The sequence below is a fragment of the Triturus cristatus genome, chromosome 10 (assembly GCF_964204655.1).
Source record: "Triturus cristatus chromosome 10, aTriCri1.1, whole genome shotgun sequence".
Classification (NCBI taxonomy): Eukaryota; Metazoa; Chordata; class Amphibia; order Caudata; family Salamandridae; genus Triturus; species Triturus cristatus.
The window spans coordinates 869,941,372-869,959,611 of NC_140593.1; the positions used below are offsets into that span (position 1 = coordinate 869,941,372).

The 18,240-nt window shown below is 46.4% G+C and overlaps 1 protein-coding gene across 3 annotated transcripts in view; it reads left to right on the forward strand.

Moving 5' to 3' along the window:
- The window catches only part of LOC146796136 (GTPase IMAP family member 8-like), a 132,550-nt gene that overhangs the window by 108,559 nt on the left and 5,751 nt on the right, over positions 1-18,240 (forward strand). The window contains exon 6 of one of the 3 annotated variants that reach the window (XM_085628524.1): positions 11,692-11,725. The exons of the other annotated variants lie outside the window; for them this stretch is intronic. Within the exon in view, the coding sequence (XP_085484650.1) occupies positions 11,692-11,717 (26 nt within the window). The 3' untranslated portion in view covers positions 11,718-11,725. Of the gene's footprint in view, positions 1-11,691; positions 11,726-18,240 lie in introns of those variants that run through there. 3 annotated transcript variants of the gene reach the window in all.

Genomic DNA, 18,240 nt, shown 5'->3' on the forward strand with positions numbered 1-18,240 from the left:
GTGTGGACTGAAGACCATCCCAGAACTGACCCCCACGTGCTGCCTTTTACAAGCTCAATAAAGGTCCCCATGCAGTCAGGGTCTGCAGACCATGGGGGGTGCAAAGAAGGCAAGCAGGGGGACTCTACTCCATGCGACAGTCCCAAGGTCCAGGTCCAAATGCAGGCAAGCTCAGAACTGCCCAGGGCTCTGCTGCCCTGCCAAGGATGAAATGCAGTGTGGCAGCCCACACAACGCAGGGCCCACAGGGGTCCTATGATCATGGAGAGGAAGAGACGTCAACAGGACCCTCTGTGGGGGAGAGAGAGAGGGCCCCCCGGATTCCACACAGGCCCCTGGGCACTTGCCACACTACCCCTGCAGCCTTGGGTATACAAGGACCCCACACCTCGATAGGTCCAAGAGGCCAGAAAAAGGCAGTGCCAGTCTCCACGTGGACCGTGTGGTTTTGCGCCGTTCCACGATGATAATGGGTGGGCCCTGGCCAGGCCACCTTGCAATCCAAGCAAGGTGAAGAAGAAGTGGGTGCCGACAGCAAAGAGCTTGGAGAAGTAGGATGAGTGAGGAAGACCGCCTATCACCCCTGCTCTACGGTGTTCTGCAATGAGCTCACAGGACAAGGCCAAAGGGTGGGGAAGATCCCACATCAGGTGTCATGACCGCATGCCACAGACAAGGAGGGAGGGAGGAGAGAGCAAACGGGCGCCACTCACCCCCTCTGTATACGAGTGAATGCCACGCTGCCTGTTGCAAGAGCCACCGCACTACAACTCCCATGAGGCCATGGGGCACGGTAGCGCGATGCAGTCCAGCTGCGTCCAATAGCCGCCCTTCCCGTTATAAGCACCGCCCTTGCCAGAAATAGGTGCTTGACAATCTATCGTGGAACGTTAAAGCGGATGGTACTCCCCGCTGGAGGACCATCACCGGAGACGACGCGGAAGTGCTGCCGTCTGTCAGGGGACCTTCCTACGGGGTCACGGAGCACATGCGTGCTCAAACTTTGACCTTGTTTTGATTCTGAAGAATAACTCTCGGGCCGAGAGTTGCAGGTATTTATGAGCGGAGAGCGAAACACTATCGCACTCTCCGCTCCAACTACAAAAACAGGGATAGGAGCAATCGCGCACAAGACTAACAGAACATATTTGGGGGCGTTAGTGTTTCTCCATCCCATTGGCACAATTTTGTTACATATCACGCTGGTGTACAGACTTGTCCATGCCTCAGCGCACGTATGCCAAGCACACTTGCTGTGATGATCAACAGTAGGGAACGCATACAACACAACTGAAGGCATTGCTACCGGATACCTACGCTTGTTAGCATCGCTCTAAGGTTTTTGTTACTCCCGATGCTTCTACCCTTCTCTGGAGGTCTGGAGCCTCATCCAAGAGTTATGAAACATGCTGTAGGCTCTCTGTAAGTGGGTGTGTGGGCTTTTACCATTTATATGCAGTTGTTTGTGTGTTCAGTGCTACCCCTCACACATTTCTCTGTTCTTCTGCAGCGCTGCTAGAGGGAGATAGGCGTACTAGCCCCTGACCAGACCTTGGAGGCAAGAGAGAGCCCTCAGCGCTCCTTATATTATTTTGTCCCCTTCCCTTTTCCCCGGGGTGCTCGCTTCCATAGTGTGTATACTTACATTGTGGGGGATAGCGCTCCGGGAAGGAGAGAGGCTACTCTTCAGAACATCGTTCCTGCTGGCAGCTACGAATAGGTTAGTAGCAAATTTATTTTTCTTGTGCTACTGACAACCTGACAAACCTGATAGATTGTCAAGCCCAAGTTGGACGCCCAGCCTGAACGATGGACACCAATGTTGTGTTGACCTCGTTGTTGGAGAGCCTTTTTGCTCTGCAGCTGGAGGTACAAACCTCGAGATTAGAGAATCAAGAACTCACAAAGGAAATGAGCACACTACGAAGGGAGGTTGCGGGCCTCTCCCGGACAGGGAAGGGGGTCTGGTGCTTACATAAGGGAAGTGACCTTGCCCCCTCCGGTACAAACTACACATCCCCTCTCCGGGTTCAACACAAGGGAGAGGTTTCTTTGTCGTTAATCCTGCCCCTCCACCATCAGCCGACTCCGTCCCCACCATCCACGTTATACAGAACACAGAAATGCCTCTGGCTCCCCCTGAACGTTTCTATGGGGATCCCAAGAAGTTTGACACCTTCCTCAACCAATGCCGACTACATTTCCTGTGTAAGCCTGCGGTGTTACAGGTGGAGGCAGCCAAGACGGCCTTTATGATGTTGTACATGGGAGGAAACGCAGCTAGCTGGACTATACCTTTGATGGAAGGAAACGACCCTGTGCTGCATCGCTTCACAGATTTTTGTTTGGAGATGAGAAAACTATTTGATAGGAAATCTCATATGATGACCTTGGATCGTGAATTGATCACTCTCCGACAAGGTTCTCAGGACTTACTTACCTACATTACAACGTTCAACCATCTTGTCGTGGAACCGGACTGGCCCCATGAAAAACGAACCACTCTTTTTTACCAGGGATTACGGGGAGAGTTAAAGGACGTCCTTTCACAGGTGGTGCAATTACCCCAGACCTGCGAAGAAATGATCGACCTGACAGTACAATTGAACCACTGATTGCAGGAAAGAAGAGGGGACAAGAATCGAGGAGACCACTCGTTACATGCCTCCCCGACCTCGAGCCGCTCCCGAGGAACATCCCAAGACTGTTGAAGGAGCCGAGCCGATGCAGATAGGGGGTATTCGAGGGCCTCTCACCACAGAAGAAAATGAAAAAAGGCAAAAGATGAAGCTATGCCTGTATTGCGGAAAAGGGGGGCATTTCATTAGAGAATGCCGGGCTCGGGCCCAACTCCCTGAACAATCCAATGTCCCGTGAGTGCAGGCAGGGATAGGGCTTCAGGAACTGTCGGAAAACTGAAAAAGCCGGACCTGAAAGAGATCACTGGTTCGGGAGACACACGGAAATTGATCTCATCAGTGATAGCCAATACCACACAACCAGCCGTGGCGCACCTGACAGTCCGCGTTCATCTCCAGACCACAAAGGATAATAACATTGAGGTGGCGGCATTACTGGACTCCGGAGCTACCGGAAACTTTATTGATCAGAAGTACGCTAAGACCCTGGGTGTGTCTTGGGAAAGGAAGGAGAACCCAGAGAACATTAAAGCAGTGGACGGCACGGCTCTGTCTTCTGGACTGGTTAGGTACCATACAGTGCCACTTCTGATGCGATTCAGTGCAGACCACTACGAGTATATCACGTTTGACCTCATCAACGCTCCACAGTTCCGTTTCATCTTGGGTATGCCCTGGTTGACTTTACATGACCCTGTTGTCAGCTGGGCAGCCCGCACTGTGCTCATGAGCTCCAACTACTGTAAGGAACACTGCACCAGACAAGCTGTCTTTCCCGAACAACCCGAGAGCACCCAAGCTGGTCTACTGGCTACCAGATGTGCAAGGAATACCTATTGTTGTGCTATCACCCTACCAGAGGAGTACAAAACGTACCAGCCCCTCTTCGATAAGCAGAAGGCCACATGACTTCCCCCCCACCGGGTGTACGATTGCAGCATCGAGCTGGTACGCGGGGCAGAGATACCGTGCAGCAGGGTGTATGCTCTGACAGAACCTGAAACTCGCTACTTAAGGAACTACCTCGACGAGAACCTTGCTTCCGGTTTCATCAGACAGTCCTCTTCACCTGCTTCCTCTCCACTTTTTTTTATCCCTAAGAAGGACTGTGACGAGCTCCGCACTTGTATTGACTACCGAGCGATCAATCGAGTCACCGTCAAAACCCGTTACCCATTGCCCCTGATTCCGGTAGTCCTGGACCAACTAAAGGGAGCGCGCTATTACACGAAACTGGATTTACGCGGAGCCTACCACTTGGTGAGGGTCAAAAGCGGTGATGAGTGGAAAACCGCCTTCCGGATGAAATTTGGGCTCTTCGAGTATCGGGTGATGGCCTTCGGGCTCTGCAACACCCCAGCACCCTTCCAATATTTCATGGATGAGGTGCTCCGGGATTTCCTAGACACGTTCTGTGTGGTATACATAAACGATATCCTCGTCTACTCAGCTACTCTTCAGGAACATGTTAAGCATGTGAAAACCATCCTAGACAGGCTAAAACAACATTCATTGTATGCCAAGCTGGATAAGTGCTTGTTTCACATCCAGGAAGTAGCGTTTCTGGGATACATCATTAACGCAAAAGGATTCCAGATGGAAACCGGCAAGGTGGATACAATCACCCAGTGGAAAACCCCACAAAACGTAAAGTCCGTACAACGTTTTCTGGGGTTCGCCAATTACTACCGGCGTTTTATCCAGGACTTCTCGAGGATCATCCGACCCATTTCCGCTTTGTTGAGAAAAAACACTCCCTTTGTTTGGGGCAAAGAGGCAGAATGATCTTTTCACTTCTTAAAAGAACGGTTCACTCAAGCACCCATTCTCCGGCACCCCGACCCACAACGACCCTTCATCATTGAAACAGACGCTTCACAGTTCGCCATCGGAGACGTTCTGTCCCAACGGCATCCCGCAACTGGACAGCTACATCCTGTGGCTTACTATTCCAAGAAGCTCACCCCCTGCGAAGTGAACTACTCCATCACAGATAAGGAACTGCTGGCCATTAAACGGGCATGCGAGGAGAAGAGGCATTACCTTCTGGGAGCACACCATGTCATGGTAATCTATACAGATCACAGGAACCTGCTGTTTTTAAAAACCGCCAAAGCCCACGTCAGTTACGATGGATTCTTTTTTTTCTGACTACGATTTTGTTATTAAATATCGGCCCGGTTCCCAAAACGGCAAGGCGGATGCTCTATCCCGTATCAACGATCCAGAGGATCTTATGCCGCCGGGAGAACCGAATCCGCCCTCGATACTCTCCGAGAAGTCTTGCCCTGACTGATCCGTCGCCTTGATCACTGCGCCAGACTTCCTAGAAGACCTCAGGGTATCCTTGGCTGACGTAGACGTTCAAGCCTGGAGTCAGGAAGATCCTGAACATCGAGTACAAAACCAGGAACTGCTATATCATCAGCAAGCACTGTATGTTCCAATTCCCGAACTACAAACACAGGTCTTGGCATGGGCTCATGATTCCACAATGGGAGGACATATGGGGAAAAATAAGACCATCGCCTGCATCGAGCGTTCCTTTTGGTGGCCCATGTTGAGAAAAGACACTGAGACGTACCTACACACCTGTTCCATTTGTGCACAGGGAAAGGCCAGTCATACGAAGCCTACGGGACTCCTGCAACCATTGCCCATACCCCCTCGACCCTGGCACACGGTGTCTATGGATTTTATCATTGAAATGCTCCTGTGTGAAGGGTACACGACCATATTGGTAGTGGTTGACCACGTAACGAAGATGGGACATTTCGTACCTCTGAAACGCTTGCCCACCTCCGTTGAACTAGCCGCTGTTTTTCTGCAACATGTAGTGAGAATCCACGGAATCCCGAATGTTCTCATTACAGATAGAGGAACGCAGTTTACTTCTCGGTTTTGGAGGGCGTTATGCAAAACCATGAACATCGAAGCCAAGCTATCTTCCAGCTACCATCCCCAGACGGTTGGCAAAACAGAACGCCTAAACCAAACGCTGGAACAGTACCTCCGTTGTTTCACCCTCCAAAACTCCTTGAACTGGTACGCACTTCTGTGGACAGCCGAATTCGCATACAACAACGCGGAACACACTACGCTGGGTTGTTCAGCTTTCTTTTGTTTGTATGGACACCATCCCAACATGCTCCCATTCGAGTGGCCCATGGCATCTAGGCTTCCCAGTATTCAAGAACATCACGCCCACCTCAGAGCCGTGTTGATAGATGCAAAGCAGCATCTGGCTTTGGCACAACTGGTGCAAAAACGCTTTGCTGACAGAAAGAGGACCAAGGAACCGGAATACCAGGTGGGGGATAAGGTATGGTTGGCGACTAAGAATCTTCACCTTAAGGGAGCAAACAAGTTAAAACCCAGGTACATAGGCCCCTATCACATAGAAGAAATGGTGAACCCCGTGGCCATGAGACTCTCCTTGCCCAGCACCTGGCACATTCATCCCGTTTTTCACGTCTCATTGCTCCGACCCTGTCCTCTTAGCATGAGATTGCCGCAACGGCCCTTCCCTGTGGAGGGAGATGGTCAGGACGAGTACGAGGTTTGTGAGCTTCTAGACTCCCAACTAGTGAGGGGGCGCGTACAATATCTGGTGGATTGGATGGGATACGGGGTAGAGGACAGGACCTGGGAATCAGTGCAGAACCTCCACTCTCCCGACCTGATTGAGCAGTTCCACGCCGCACACCCAGGGAAACCCGGACGACCGCCGAGTCGGCGATCTTTGAGAGGGGGTTCTGTCATGACCGCATGCCACAGACAAGGAGGGAGGGAGGAGAGAGCAAATGCGCGCCACTCACCCCCTCTGTATACGAGTGAATGCAATGCTGCCTGTTGCGAGAGCCACCGCACTACAACTCCCATGAGGCCATGGGGCGCGGTAGCGAGATGCAGTCCAGGTGCGTCCAATAGCCGCCCTTCCCGTTATAAGCACCGCCCTTGCCGGAAATAGGTGCTTGACAATCTATCGTGGAACGTTAAAGCGGATGGTACTCCCTGCTGGAGGACCATCACCAGAGACGACGCGGAAGCGCTGCCGTCTGTTAGAGGACCTTCCTACGGGGCCACGGAGCACATGCGTGCTCAAACTTTGACCTTGTTTTGATTCCGAAGAACAACTCTCAGGCCGGGAGTTGCAGGTATTTACGAGCGGAGAGCGAAACGCTATCACACTCTCCGCTCCAACTACAAAAACAGGGATAGGAGCAATCGTGCACAATACTAACAGAACATATTTGGGGGCGTTAGTGTTTCTCCATCCCATTGGCACAATTTTGTTTCATATCGCGCTGGTGTACAGACTTTTCCCTACCTCGGCGCACGTATGCCAAGCACACTTGCTGTGATGATCAACAGCAGGGAACGCATACAACACCACTGAAGGCATTGCTACCGGATACCTACGCTTGTTAGCATCGCTCTAAGGTTTTTTGTTACTCCCGATGCTTCTACCCTACTCTGGAGGTCTGGAGCCTCATCCAAGAGTTAAGCAACGTGCTGTAGGCTTTCTGTAAGTGGGTGTGTGGGCTTGTACCCTTGATATGCAGTTGTTTGTGTGTTCAGTGCTACCCCTCACACATTTCTTCTCTGTTCTTCTGCAGCGCTGCTAGAGAGAGATAGGCGTATTAGCCCCTGACCAGACCTTGGAGGCAAGAGAGAGCCCTCAGCGATCCTTATTATTTTGTCCCCTTCCCTTTTCCCCGGAGTGCTCACTTCCATAGTGTGTAAACTTACATTGTGGAAGATAGCGCTCCGGGAAGGAGAGAGGCTACTCTTCAGAACATCGTTCCTGCTGGCAGCTACGAATAGGTTAGCGGCATATTTATTTTTCTTGTGCTACTGACAACCTGACAAACCTGACATCAGGAGTACCAGCCAGGTAAGTAGGGTGGGCGAAGATGGGGAGAGCAGGCTGTCACCACTGCCCCCGGTGTCCAGTGTCTTAAAGTGGGCCAATGGGTAAAGTCTCGGCCCAAGGATAGCAGGGTGGTGGGAGATTGGAGAGTTTAGGCAATTGCCCCTACTCTCTGGTACCCCAGGATGGCTTATCTGTCCCAGCCCTGGTCCCAGGGGGCATATGGGCAAAGATGGGGAAGGGCAGGCCACGGCCCTTGCACTCCAGTGTCCAGAGGTAGGCCCATGGGCAAAATCAAGGTCCCAGAGCCCCCCCAGAACGGGCGCACCTCCAAAGGCAGAGGGCCTGGCCTGCCTGGAACCAGTATTGACTCCTTGCTCGGCAGGCAGTAGAGCTGTCTGGCGGTGTTCGGTTGTGTCCAGGGGCCAACTCCACTGCTAAGCCCAAGCCCCCAGGAGGCAGTAAGGGAATGGGGAGGCAGGCTTTCACCCCCGCTTCCCGATGCCAGGAAGTGGGCCCACAAGCCAAGTTCTGGCCTGCAGCTCCTTTTTTGGTGTGGCCTCACCCTCTGTGATGTCAAGTTAGGCCCACTGGGAACTGCCGGAGGCTCCTCGATCTGTGAGCCGCTGGAAAAGTGGCCAAAATAGTTAGGGTCTGAGGGCGGCTAGGTCAAGAGACAGGCCCCCACCACGATTACTGAGCTGCAGGTGTTGCTGGGCCTCCTGATGCCACAGAGCTCTATGAACAGGCGGCATTATAGTGGGAGGTCAGACTCCACTCCCGGCTTCTTGAAATTATTTTTGAAAAATAAAAAGCAGTCATATTAAAATGCAACATTACCATCAGTTGTGTGAACCCAACCTTTGCATGACTATTTTCAGTTGTGTTCCTTCAGAAGTCTGCATATTTCAGATGACCAATATAATTCACAAATTGCACATTCAGAAAAAACTTACAGAGGCTCTACCTCAAGGAATGAATTTCCATATTGAACCTCAATGTGACTACTAATAATTAGGAGGTCTGTTCTAAAATTAAATGGTCCACCCAATCCAGATGACTTGAATATAAAAGAATTTGGCAATTAAGGTCAGATGGGATCATCATGGTGGGTGGGAAGGGAGCTGTTTACATGACAATGGTCCCAAAGTTCACACAACATGAACAAGATGGCATGAATTCACTGAAAAATAAAATGATTCATTGGATTAGGGACATACGTCATTGTCACTTGCTCCGTTATTGTCATACCGTCCAATATTGTCTTGACTAGGCTCTATTCTTAACTGGAATCATATGATTAAATTAAGTGCATCTAGAAAACAAGAACTGTTTGAAGGAACCGGTGGCTCTAGTGTGGAGTACAACAATGGAAAGTTGCTCTGAAATACAATTTAAGTGTAATCCCCTTTATTTGCCTTTAGGTAGTCCCCAGAGCAATACAACTCTACACTCTAAACCTTTACTTGAGAGATACATGAAATGAAACTCCCAGGATACCGAGCTATGCAAGATAGATTGACAAAGAAATAGGACAGAGACCCATCTGGAACAACCTGACCAACTCTATTCTGATGGAGTAATTGATGGCAATACCATTCATGCTTTAAATATCATCACAGGTAGTTTTTATTTAACATAATACACTGAATATAATACCTGATGATCAAAGGACAACCAAAACAAGTAGCTGGGTAGTTCCTGACAAGGTTACGTCTCACTTCATACAATCTCATGGTATGTGGCTAGGCTGATATCCAAATTTAATGATTCGAACTGTGGGGACCTAATAGATAGTCATTAAATATGTATGGTGGAGGAAATGTGGGCCCCCACCCGGTCTATAGCTCAGGGTATTTAACTTTAGTAAGAAGGCCACTTCATGTATTGCTGGGGGACCCTCTGGAGGCCTCGCAATTGCGTTAACGACTTCTCTAAATGTTTGTATAAAAGATCTGGACTTGGGATATCCTAACATGATGGGTTTATCAATCAGAGCCCCAAGTGGATTCATGGTATAGTGAATTAATGTATAGAAGTGTAGCACACCAAATAATGTAGTCATCAATTCTTCATTTGCTATAGGGTACTCTAGAACAAATAAAGGGCGATAGTTTACTTCATATTGTGGTGACTTCAATACTACCTATGAAACAATGGGGATTGTGAATACTCTCTTTGAACAGGAAGATGAAGAGTGGGATATCCCGGCTTTGGTGGCTCCTCTAAATAAAAGTTGTTCAGCTACTGCCATTCAACTAACATCAGTGACCCTGTCTAGTAGCTTGAGATGTTGCAATGGCTGAATGCTCTGTGATAGAATGTAGACAAATCCATTTAGGAGAGACAAATGTGGTACTCAGATTTATTAAATCATGTTAGATTTATGACAGTGTCTCACACTACATGCTATGGAAATTGTAGGGAGAATCAATAGTTATCAAAATGCTCTTTCACTGACAGTGAAAGGTGTGATCATGTTTGATCAGGCAGCATCTTGTATTATGGCTGACATCTCGCTTTTGCTCCCTAATAACTGTAGATATATTAGGTGGCCTGACTTTCAACAGAAATATGAGCAATTTATAAGTATATACAGACTCATCATAGCAGCTCTGTGGACATATGAATTCTCTCATGAGAACGATATACCCATAAGTAAGTTACATCTTACATTGTTTGGTTTATTGAGGAACTTCTCTTATAAGGTGTTTACAAGACCAATTCTTAAGATGAAACAACTATCATGGTATAACAAGGATTGTAGACTTGCTGAGTCTAAAATCCAGAAACCAATTAAAAACCATAAAAAGAACAGAATTAGTGAGGCACAAGTTAGTATGAATTGGTACATGCTTGAGTAAAAAGACATGGGAGGAAGGTAACTGGCTGGACCTGTAAGAAGCAGTAAAGATGAGAGAACAAGTTCTTTTGGGATATAGTAGCTCACAGTAATCTCCGTGCCAATAACTGTATGCAGTTCTTTTTCCAACCATAACCCTGGGTACAACATTTGGCAAGGAAACTGCATAGTCACTCCCCGTCCCATTATATTCTCACTCCAAGATACCTCTAATGCAATTGAAAGCCTGAAAGTTGGGAGGGCATCCGAACCAGAAAAGATTCCTGGAGATCTCTGGCGCTTCAACCCCCTGATATGGGCTCTGTTCAACTGACCATCTCTGAGAAGTCACCCCAGATTTTTGGCTTCATTGGCTGAACTTGTTTTTGTTCGTTTTTAGGACTTTGTTCACTTTTTCCCTGCTAATCAGTGGTAAAGTGCTTGTGCTCTCCCCTACACCAGATTGCCACATTTAATTTACTTGACTAATGCTAATATTTAAATTAATACATTCTACCTTCAGATTAGGGGGAGATAGAGATATGGGGCCCGATTCACAGAACAAACTTAAGACAAAATCCTAAACTTAGTACCATTTTGGTATTCACAGAATGCACTTACTACTTCTGGTATTCACAGAATGAATTTACTACTTTTGCGATTCACAGAATAAACTTAGTACTTTTGCTATTCACAGAATGGATTTACGACTCCTAACTTTACGTCCGCACTCGGGCCGGAAATTCCGGCCCGGAGGCGGAGCTTCTGGCCCGGAGGCGGGGCTTGCGGGCCGGAGGCGGGGCTTCCGGGCCGGAGGCGGAGCTTCCGGCCCAGAGGTGGAGATTTTGGCCATGGCTAAATCTCCGCCACTGGCCGGAAGCTCCGCCTCCTGCCCAGAAGCTCCGCCTCCGGGCCGGAAGCCCCGCCTCCGGGCTGGAAGCTCCGCCTCCGGGCCGGAATTTCCGGCCCGAGTGCGGACGTAAAGTTAGGAGTCGTAAATCCATTCTGTGAATAGCAAAAGTACTAAGTTTATTCTGTGAATCGCAAAAGTAGTAAGTTCATTCTGTGAATACCAGAAGTAGTAAGTGCATTCTGTGAATACCAAAATGGTACTAAGTTTAGGATTTTGTCTTAAGTTTGTTCTGTGAATCGGGCCCATGCTGTTTACACTCAAATGCAAATAAATTGTAATTTAAAATCCTCTTTAATGGTGAAGTTGAATATTAAGTTACAATTTAGAAAATGCCACTTTAGGTTTACATTTACCTGCCCAAACCAAATGTGCATTTCTGCAAGTGTTCTGGGTCACATGCGTATGAATGGCTTTCTCGTTGTAGGTTTTTTATTGCTTCCAGACATGTGAACAAAGAAGGCCTATGAGTGAAGGAGCTGTCCCCTAGCCTGATTATACTTCAAAGGCCTCTGTATTCAGCACAAACAAAGACAACTGACACCAGGACTGCCCACCTTTGTCACCTTAGACAGGTTAAAGCCAAGGGGAGGGGAATAAATTATGAGTACCAGTTATGGGGTAGGGCAGGGAATTTCCCCACACAATGGCTGTCAATAGGTATACAAATTGGACCTCCTGAACCTCTCATTGGAACACTCCTAGAAATGTGGAAGATTCTGAAGAAGGACTGCCTTCTTTCTGAGGATGAGAGACTGCACTGCTGACTGCAGAAATGTTTGGACCTGCTTGCCTTGAACCTGGGCCACACAGAGAGACTTCAAGGACTAGTTGGTTGACCTCTTGTGTGAGCTATAGGAACACAACAAGCTTACAGAGGCCTCCCTCCTACTGCATGGCTGACCACCATCAGCTGGACCTTTCTGAGCTTTACTACTGTCCTCTGCAAGAGTACGTCCTGATAACCAAGAGGTGCCCTCCATGTCCTGGACCCCTGGCAAAAGTGTGAGCTCCTCCTCAAGAAAAGGTAAAAAATCATAAAGTTTAGACTCCTCATGACCGCAAAGTGACTTTTTCATGCCAAGAATTGTCCGTCTACAATGACCGCCAAAGCAAAGCTTGTGTGGGACCTGCTCTTTGCTCTCACAGTGACTGTCCATGGTGATCGGCAATGCCAGACCTGCACTTCACACCGACAGTGACAGTCCACAACAATTATCATTGAGAAGCTCCAAGTATGATCTACTATTCGTGCTATAGCAACAACCCTCTGTGATGCCTGACCTGCTACTTGCACCTACAGTGCGCTCCTTGAGACCCCCACCAAAAAGAACAGAAATCATTGACCATACTTTGAGAAGGTAACTCTTCAGAGGGACTAACCTGGTCCCTGTATTTGACCGTAGCTCCAGCGTGGTCAGACTGAACTTGTGACTTTTCCCCGGTCTAGTGCGGCCAGATAACAGCAAGTGGAACTTTGGGCTTCTTGGTGCTTTTTTTACCTAAAATTGGAACGGAAAAAAAATTCTGGTTCTACTGATTGTTTTTTTGTTGTTTTGGTCCCATTTCTTTTATTACACTTTACTCTATTTTTCTAATGTGGTTTGGGATTTTTCTTCTGTTTTATTTTCACTTTATTACTGCTTGTGTGCTTCATAAATACTTAACACATTGCCTTTAAGTTAAGCCTGACTGCTTTGTACCAAGTTATTTAGCGACTTTTGTGGTCACCCTCACAAGGACTGTGTTTGTCATGTGAGTCAGAATTCTACCCCTCTCAACTAATAACCCAATTTCTTAGAGGCTCCACACGTCGATCTTTTGTCAATTGCAATATCGTCTGGAGCCGATATCCCAGAAACATGGACGGGATCAGAAATAATCCCTATTTATAAATAGGGAAGAAGGGATGGATCTAGGAATGAAAGACCAATGAGCATTATAGATAACGTGCAAAAAGTCTTTATGCAGAATTGGATGTTGAAGACAAATATTTAGTCCATCTTGCAACCAGGTTTTAGGACCAAGATCGATACAATCAACCAGGTATTTCGCTTTGTAGCAATATATTGGATATTTGTGACAATAAAAAGGTAACACTTCTATGTAGCTTTCTTGGACTTGAGGGCAGCTTTCAGTCTGATTCTACGGCTAAAATTGTGGAAGTTCCTAAAATTAAAGGGGTCGCAGATAAATTGCTGAACATAATATTATTATAACACACAGAAGATTATGCCCAAGTCATATTTGGAAAAAGGGGTAATTGACAGATAATATCTGCATTCAAAAAGGTGTGAGACAGGGATGTGTGTTAGCCCCTTACCTTTCCTCTATGTCAGTGATGTAGTTGAAATTCTTGGTGCTTCCTCCAGACTGAATGGTCTTAAAATCCCTGCTCTGTTGTTTGCTGACAATACCCTATTAATAAAGACACATAAAGGGTTACAGTGTCCGCTGAACCTGTTTTCAGATTTTTGTGCACAACACCGTTAAGGGATCAACACTTCTAAAACCAGATATATGGTTTTTAATCTAAAGAGGCAGTTTAGGGGAGGGCTGACAATGGAAGACACATAACTCAAAAGAGTAATGAATTTTGATTACTAGGGCATCAGATTTGCAAACAAACTCAAGTGGACACCAAAAATTGTAAAAAAAAAAAAACTAACCCTGCAACATAGTGCAGTGTCTGTCCTAACATGTTCAAAACTATCATATTCATATCTGTTTCTCCGGCACCAGACATTTTTCGGTCAAAGGGAGTAGGAGCTGCATTATATGCTGTAGACATTTGGAGAATTTGTTACATTCCTAGTCTATTCAGGTCTGAGAATACATATTTAAGATCTTTCGTGGCTTTGCCTTCAAATTGTTCCGATGCTGCCATTATATTTTGACGTGGATCTCAAAAGCATTGCATATCTAGCCATGCTTGATCTTCTTCTTTATAGGCTTTGTAGCTGCAAACTGAAAAGTTAGACACATACAGGAACCTACTTGGTGAGATCCTCACTTTAGAGAAGGATAGCACCATACTGTGGTTAAAATTGGTGAAAGGTTAGTTCCATTCCTTAGGACTAAATGCAATGTGGGATGACCCCAGATCCATCAATAGAGGCTGTGCGGAGATCCAAGTCTTGGCAATATGTAATTGAAAAGTGGTATTCACACTCAAGACGTGGCGGATTGGTGGAACAATTTATAGTGAGCAAGAATGATCCTAAGTTCGAAAACATTATGAATTATGTCACTCCACAGGGTGCTAAGTCTTTGTACGTAAAATGTTGGCAGGAAGTACTACCACTTAATAGTTTCTGTAGTAAGTGGCAGTCAAATCTTTTAAAATCTAACTTATGCCCCCTGTGAAAATCTAGCATTGAAACAGAAGCACATTTGTTGTTCTTTTGTACTCATATAGCTACTCAAGAAGGAAAGTAATCATACCCGCAAACCATAATTTGTCTATAAGACATTACCACAAAGCACCGAGAATTTTAAAATATGACAATTCTGATCATTTCTGATTTTGTAGTATTTGGTTTGTCAAAATGTTTGCATTTGGAAAGCACTAAAAGCAACGGAATGGACCTGACAGACTGCACTTGGGGCAATGTCTTGATGTATTCATGTGCTTTTTATATGTTAAAATGGAATAGTTTGCATCTTGCTGTATGTATTTATATTCCTGTTTGATGAGATATTCCCTGAAATTAGCATATTGGTGATGATGAACTAAAAAAATGGAGGGGGGGGGGGAATGTTGCTCAGCTCCAGGATCTTCCTGGCTCTTCTGAACAAGGAAATGTAATTTAGCCAAGCCCCGGGAAAACCAAGGGCTGTCTTCTGTCTCCTTTCAAAGCAATTGCTGTGAATTTTCAACAGTTATCAGCTGTGGCTCTACATACAGCTGTTAACTGTTGACCATTCACAGCAGTAGCTGTGAAACAAAGGCTTCGGAACTGCGGGGGGCTTCAACCCCTTTGGGCTCAGATAGGCCTTTTGTTTTTAAATTAGAACATTTTGCCCTCATGGGGCGGAGTGTTCTAATACCCTTATAGACCTCCTTAGCGGGCTATACGGGGTATTAAAGGCCAGCTTCCATTTTAAAGGCCCTCACCTTCATCTCAGGCCTTTAACACCAGGGTGGGTCTATAAGGACTGGTATAGCCTGCTACAGCAGGTTATACGGCTATATGAAAAGGTACTGGCATAATGTAATACAATTTTTGCTGCCAGAAATGAATTGAGGTTCAGTGTGCAAAATAAGATTCAAAGGAGTGTATTAGTAGTCTAACCAACCAAAAACAGCCTTTCCATCACATGAAGGAACAATTACCTGGAAGGTGACCCAAAAGTCTGAGGAGCTGATTCACAAAGGGCCTCTGCACTCGTGGCTGGTGCCAACTTATTCGTGGTGGAAGCCAACATAGTCGTGGTGGGTGCCCGCATACCTGTGGTGGGACCTCCGTACTGCAGTTACCCATTGAGGACGTCCCACCAGGAGTGCAGGTTCCCACCAGGGTTGTGGGGCCCCTGCCACCAGTGCAGAAAACTATTGTGAATCACTCTCTCAGAGTGTTAAAAAAGGTTTGATTTTCGTAAGCAATGAAAAACGATTACCTTTATTATTGAAAGACTCTGAACTGAGATGTCTACCTTGTCAATTAGTTTGGCCTAGGGGAGGGTAATTCTATCAATCAAGGGATTAGGCTAATATTTAAATGAGTCCAAGACCAAGGTTCCTCATGCCCATGCTAGTCAAAATCATTTCAAGAGGTGCCTCATGGTCAACTAAATAAAGGCTTCAGATAGATTGAGCAGGGCAGGCACACAAAATGTTGTCAAGGATCATTAAGGTCGTTGCTTAAGTGGTACCACAGAGGAAGAAAAACATATTGTAAGTAATGTAAAAATGTGACCATTGATGTGACTCTGAAGTGCTTCACAATGTTCCCTATACTTGCCCACTTGCCCAAAGAATAGCAAAAGAGCAAACAAAAAGAGGTAGGAATTTGCTTAAAAAATTGATTTGGAGAAATAGCAGTAGAATAGACTGAAGCCAAAGCATAGCCTAAGGATTAACACAATCATTAGTATATTTAAAGGAGACAAATCCTTCCAAACTGCAGATGTATTGTTTTATAAAGTAGTGGATACGATGACAATGATCAGATTTGATGCTGAAACAGTAGAATGATTCAAATCATGTGTTTTTTCAAATTTGCTTTTGTAGGCTTTCAAAGAAGCGATAATGTCAAGGAGTAAAGTGAATTCATTCACTCTTTAGCTACAGTGAACGAATGTTTGAAGCTATTTTACCGTTTGCTGTAGCAGTCCAACATGTACTGCTTTGCTTTGCAATAGACTTTTGCAAGCACCACTTAAAGAGCTCATTGCATCCACGCCAAATTAAGAATAGCAGAAGGAGCTTTTTAAGACCTGACCTAATGAAAGCGTAGGGAAGCCTTCCATACTGTGTATAAAGGGTGACCGCAGAGTGGTGAAAGTTTACAAAATATGCAGAGGTGTGTGCGAGCTGCAGGTAGGTGTCCAAGAAGAAGCTCAGCAATGTATCTTGGTTTGTGAAAGAAGGGAGACTATTTCAATCCTATCGACGTATAAACACAAAACACCAATCAGCACCTAGGTGCAGCCTAAAGGTACATAACCATTGAAGGTCCATAGACACATGGGTTGTTAACGACTGACGTAACTGATTATGCCACAGGCGAATCCCCAGATGATTGACACAGGCTGTGGGTATCTGATTGGTATTCTGGTGGGAAAGGAAGAGGTATGATGAGCTGCACATTAACAGAAGGTCAGACTCTTCTTGGAGAAGAGGTGTTCCAGATAATCAGGCTAGAGTGGCATTGGTTATGCCATGTCTGATGTAGGCGGGAGGAGATAGGAAGGTAACCATTTGTGTGGCACTTAGTGAGACATTTCTTGGTCAATCAGTAGGACACTCAGGACTAGCTGTTATATCACTGGGCAGATCGGAGCCTTATGTGGGCAGACTCCATATGAACATCATATTGGAGATTAACCCAGGAGGAAAGAGGCACGGAGTTTGCAAAATAATTCTTGGTGTCCAGATCTGCTAACTCTCGTGGTCAGTGAGAGGCGGGGTGTAAACTACCACTTTAGGAGTACCATGCCTGATGGGTGAGTTCAGATTACTCGGCGGGGTCCTCTTTTACTGCCCAGCACATATAAGTTGCTTGGGACATTGAGCCACAGCTGATGACACTAGACTTGTGCTTTCCAAAAGTAAACTTCTATGTGTAATCTGCTATTTATTAAATCACAGATTTATTAGAGGCAAAGCTTACCCCTATGAACAAATGCTTGCTGCTACCTCACCATCTATTGTGCTACCAGCCCAGAAAAGTTGTTTAAGACTGTGTATTTACCGCCAGGGATGGTGGAGAAAATCCAGCCCTGGTGAAAGAGATTCAGACCCATTACCTCAAATTGAGATGCCTTTATGCGATTTACAGGTGGACGATGAGTTTTACCTTTAGAAGTGTTTATGTTGCCCAGCTTCGTGATGTGGTGTGTGAGCAGATATGTGTATGGTGTTGTACGACTGAGAATCTAAACCTGCTCCTGGACAGCTTCGTGCCAACCTGCAGACATGCTGCCTGCTGATAGCAGTTATCACCCATGTAGGGAAACTACAGGCCAACTGAAGCATGTTGCACTCTAGTTATGTTTAGAGATTACCTATTCCTGCTCTAATGTAAAAAGGATTTCACAATGTGCTGCTTCGGTTAGTGTTTACTTGGAACGTCGATGCGGCGAGCGCAAGGTAAGTGGTTTTATTTATTTTTTATTTTACTTTACCTATTCCACTGTCTGTCGACTTTTTACCCCCTGGTCCCACACTTCCCACCCCGCCACAACGCAACACCGCTGTTACCTGTGCCGGCAGCGCCTGTCCAGTAGTAAGACATTCAGGCCCAGATCTACT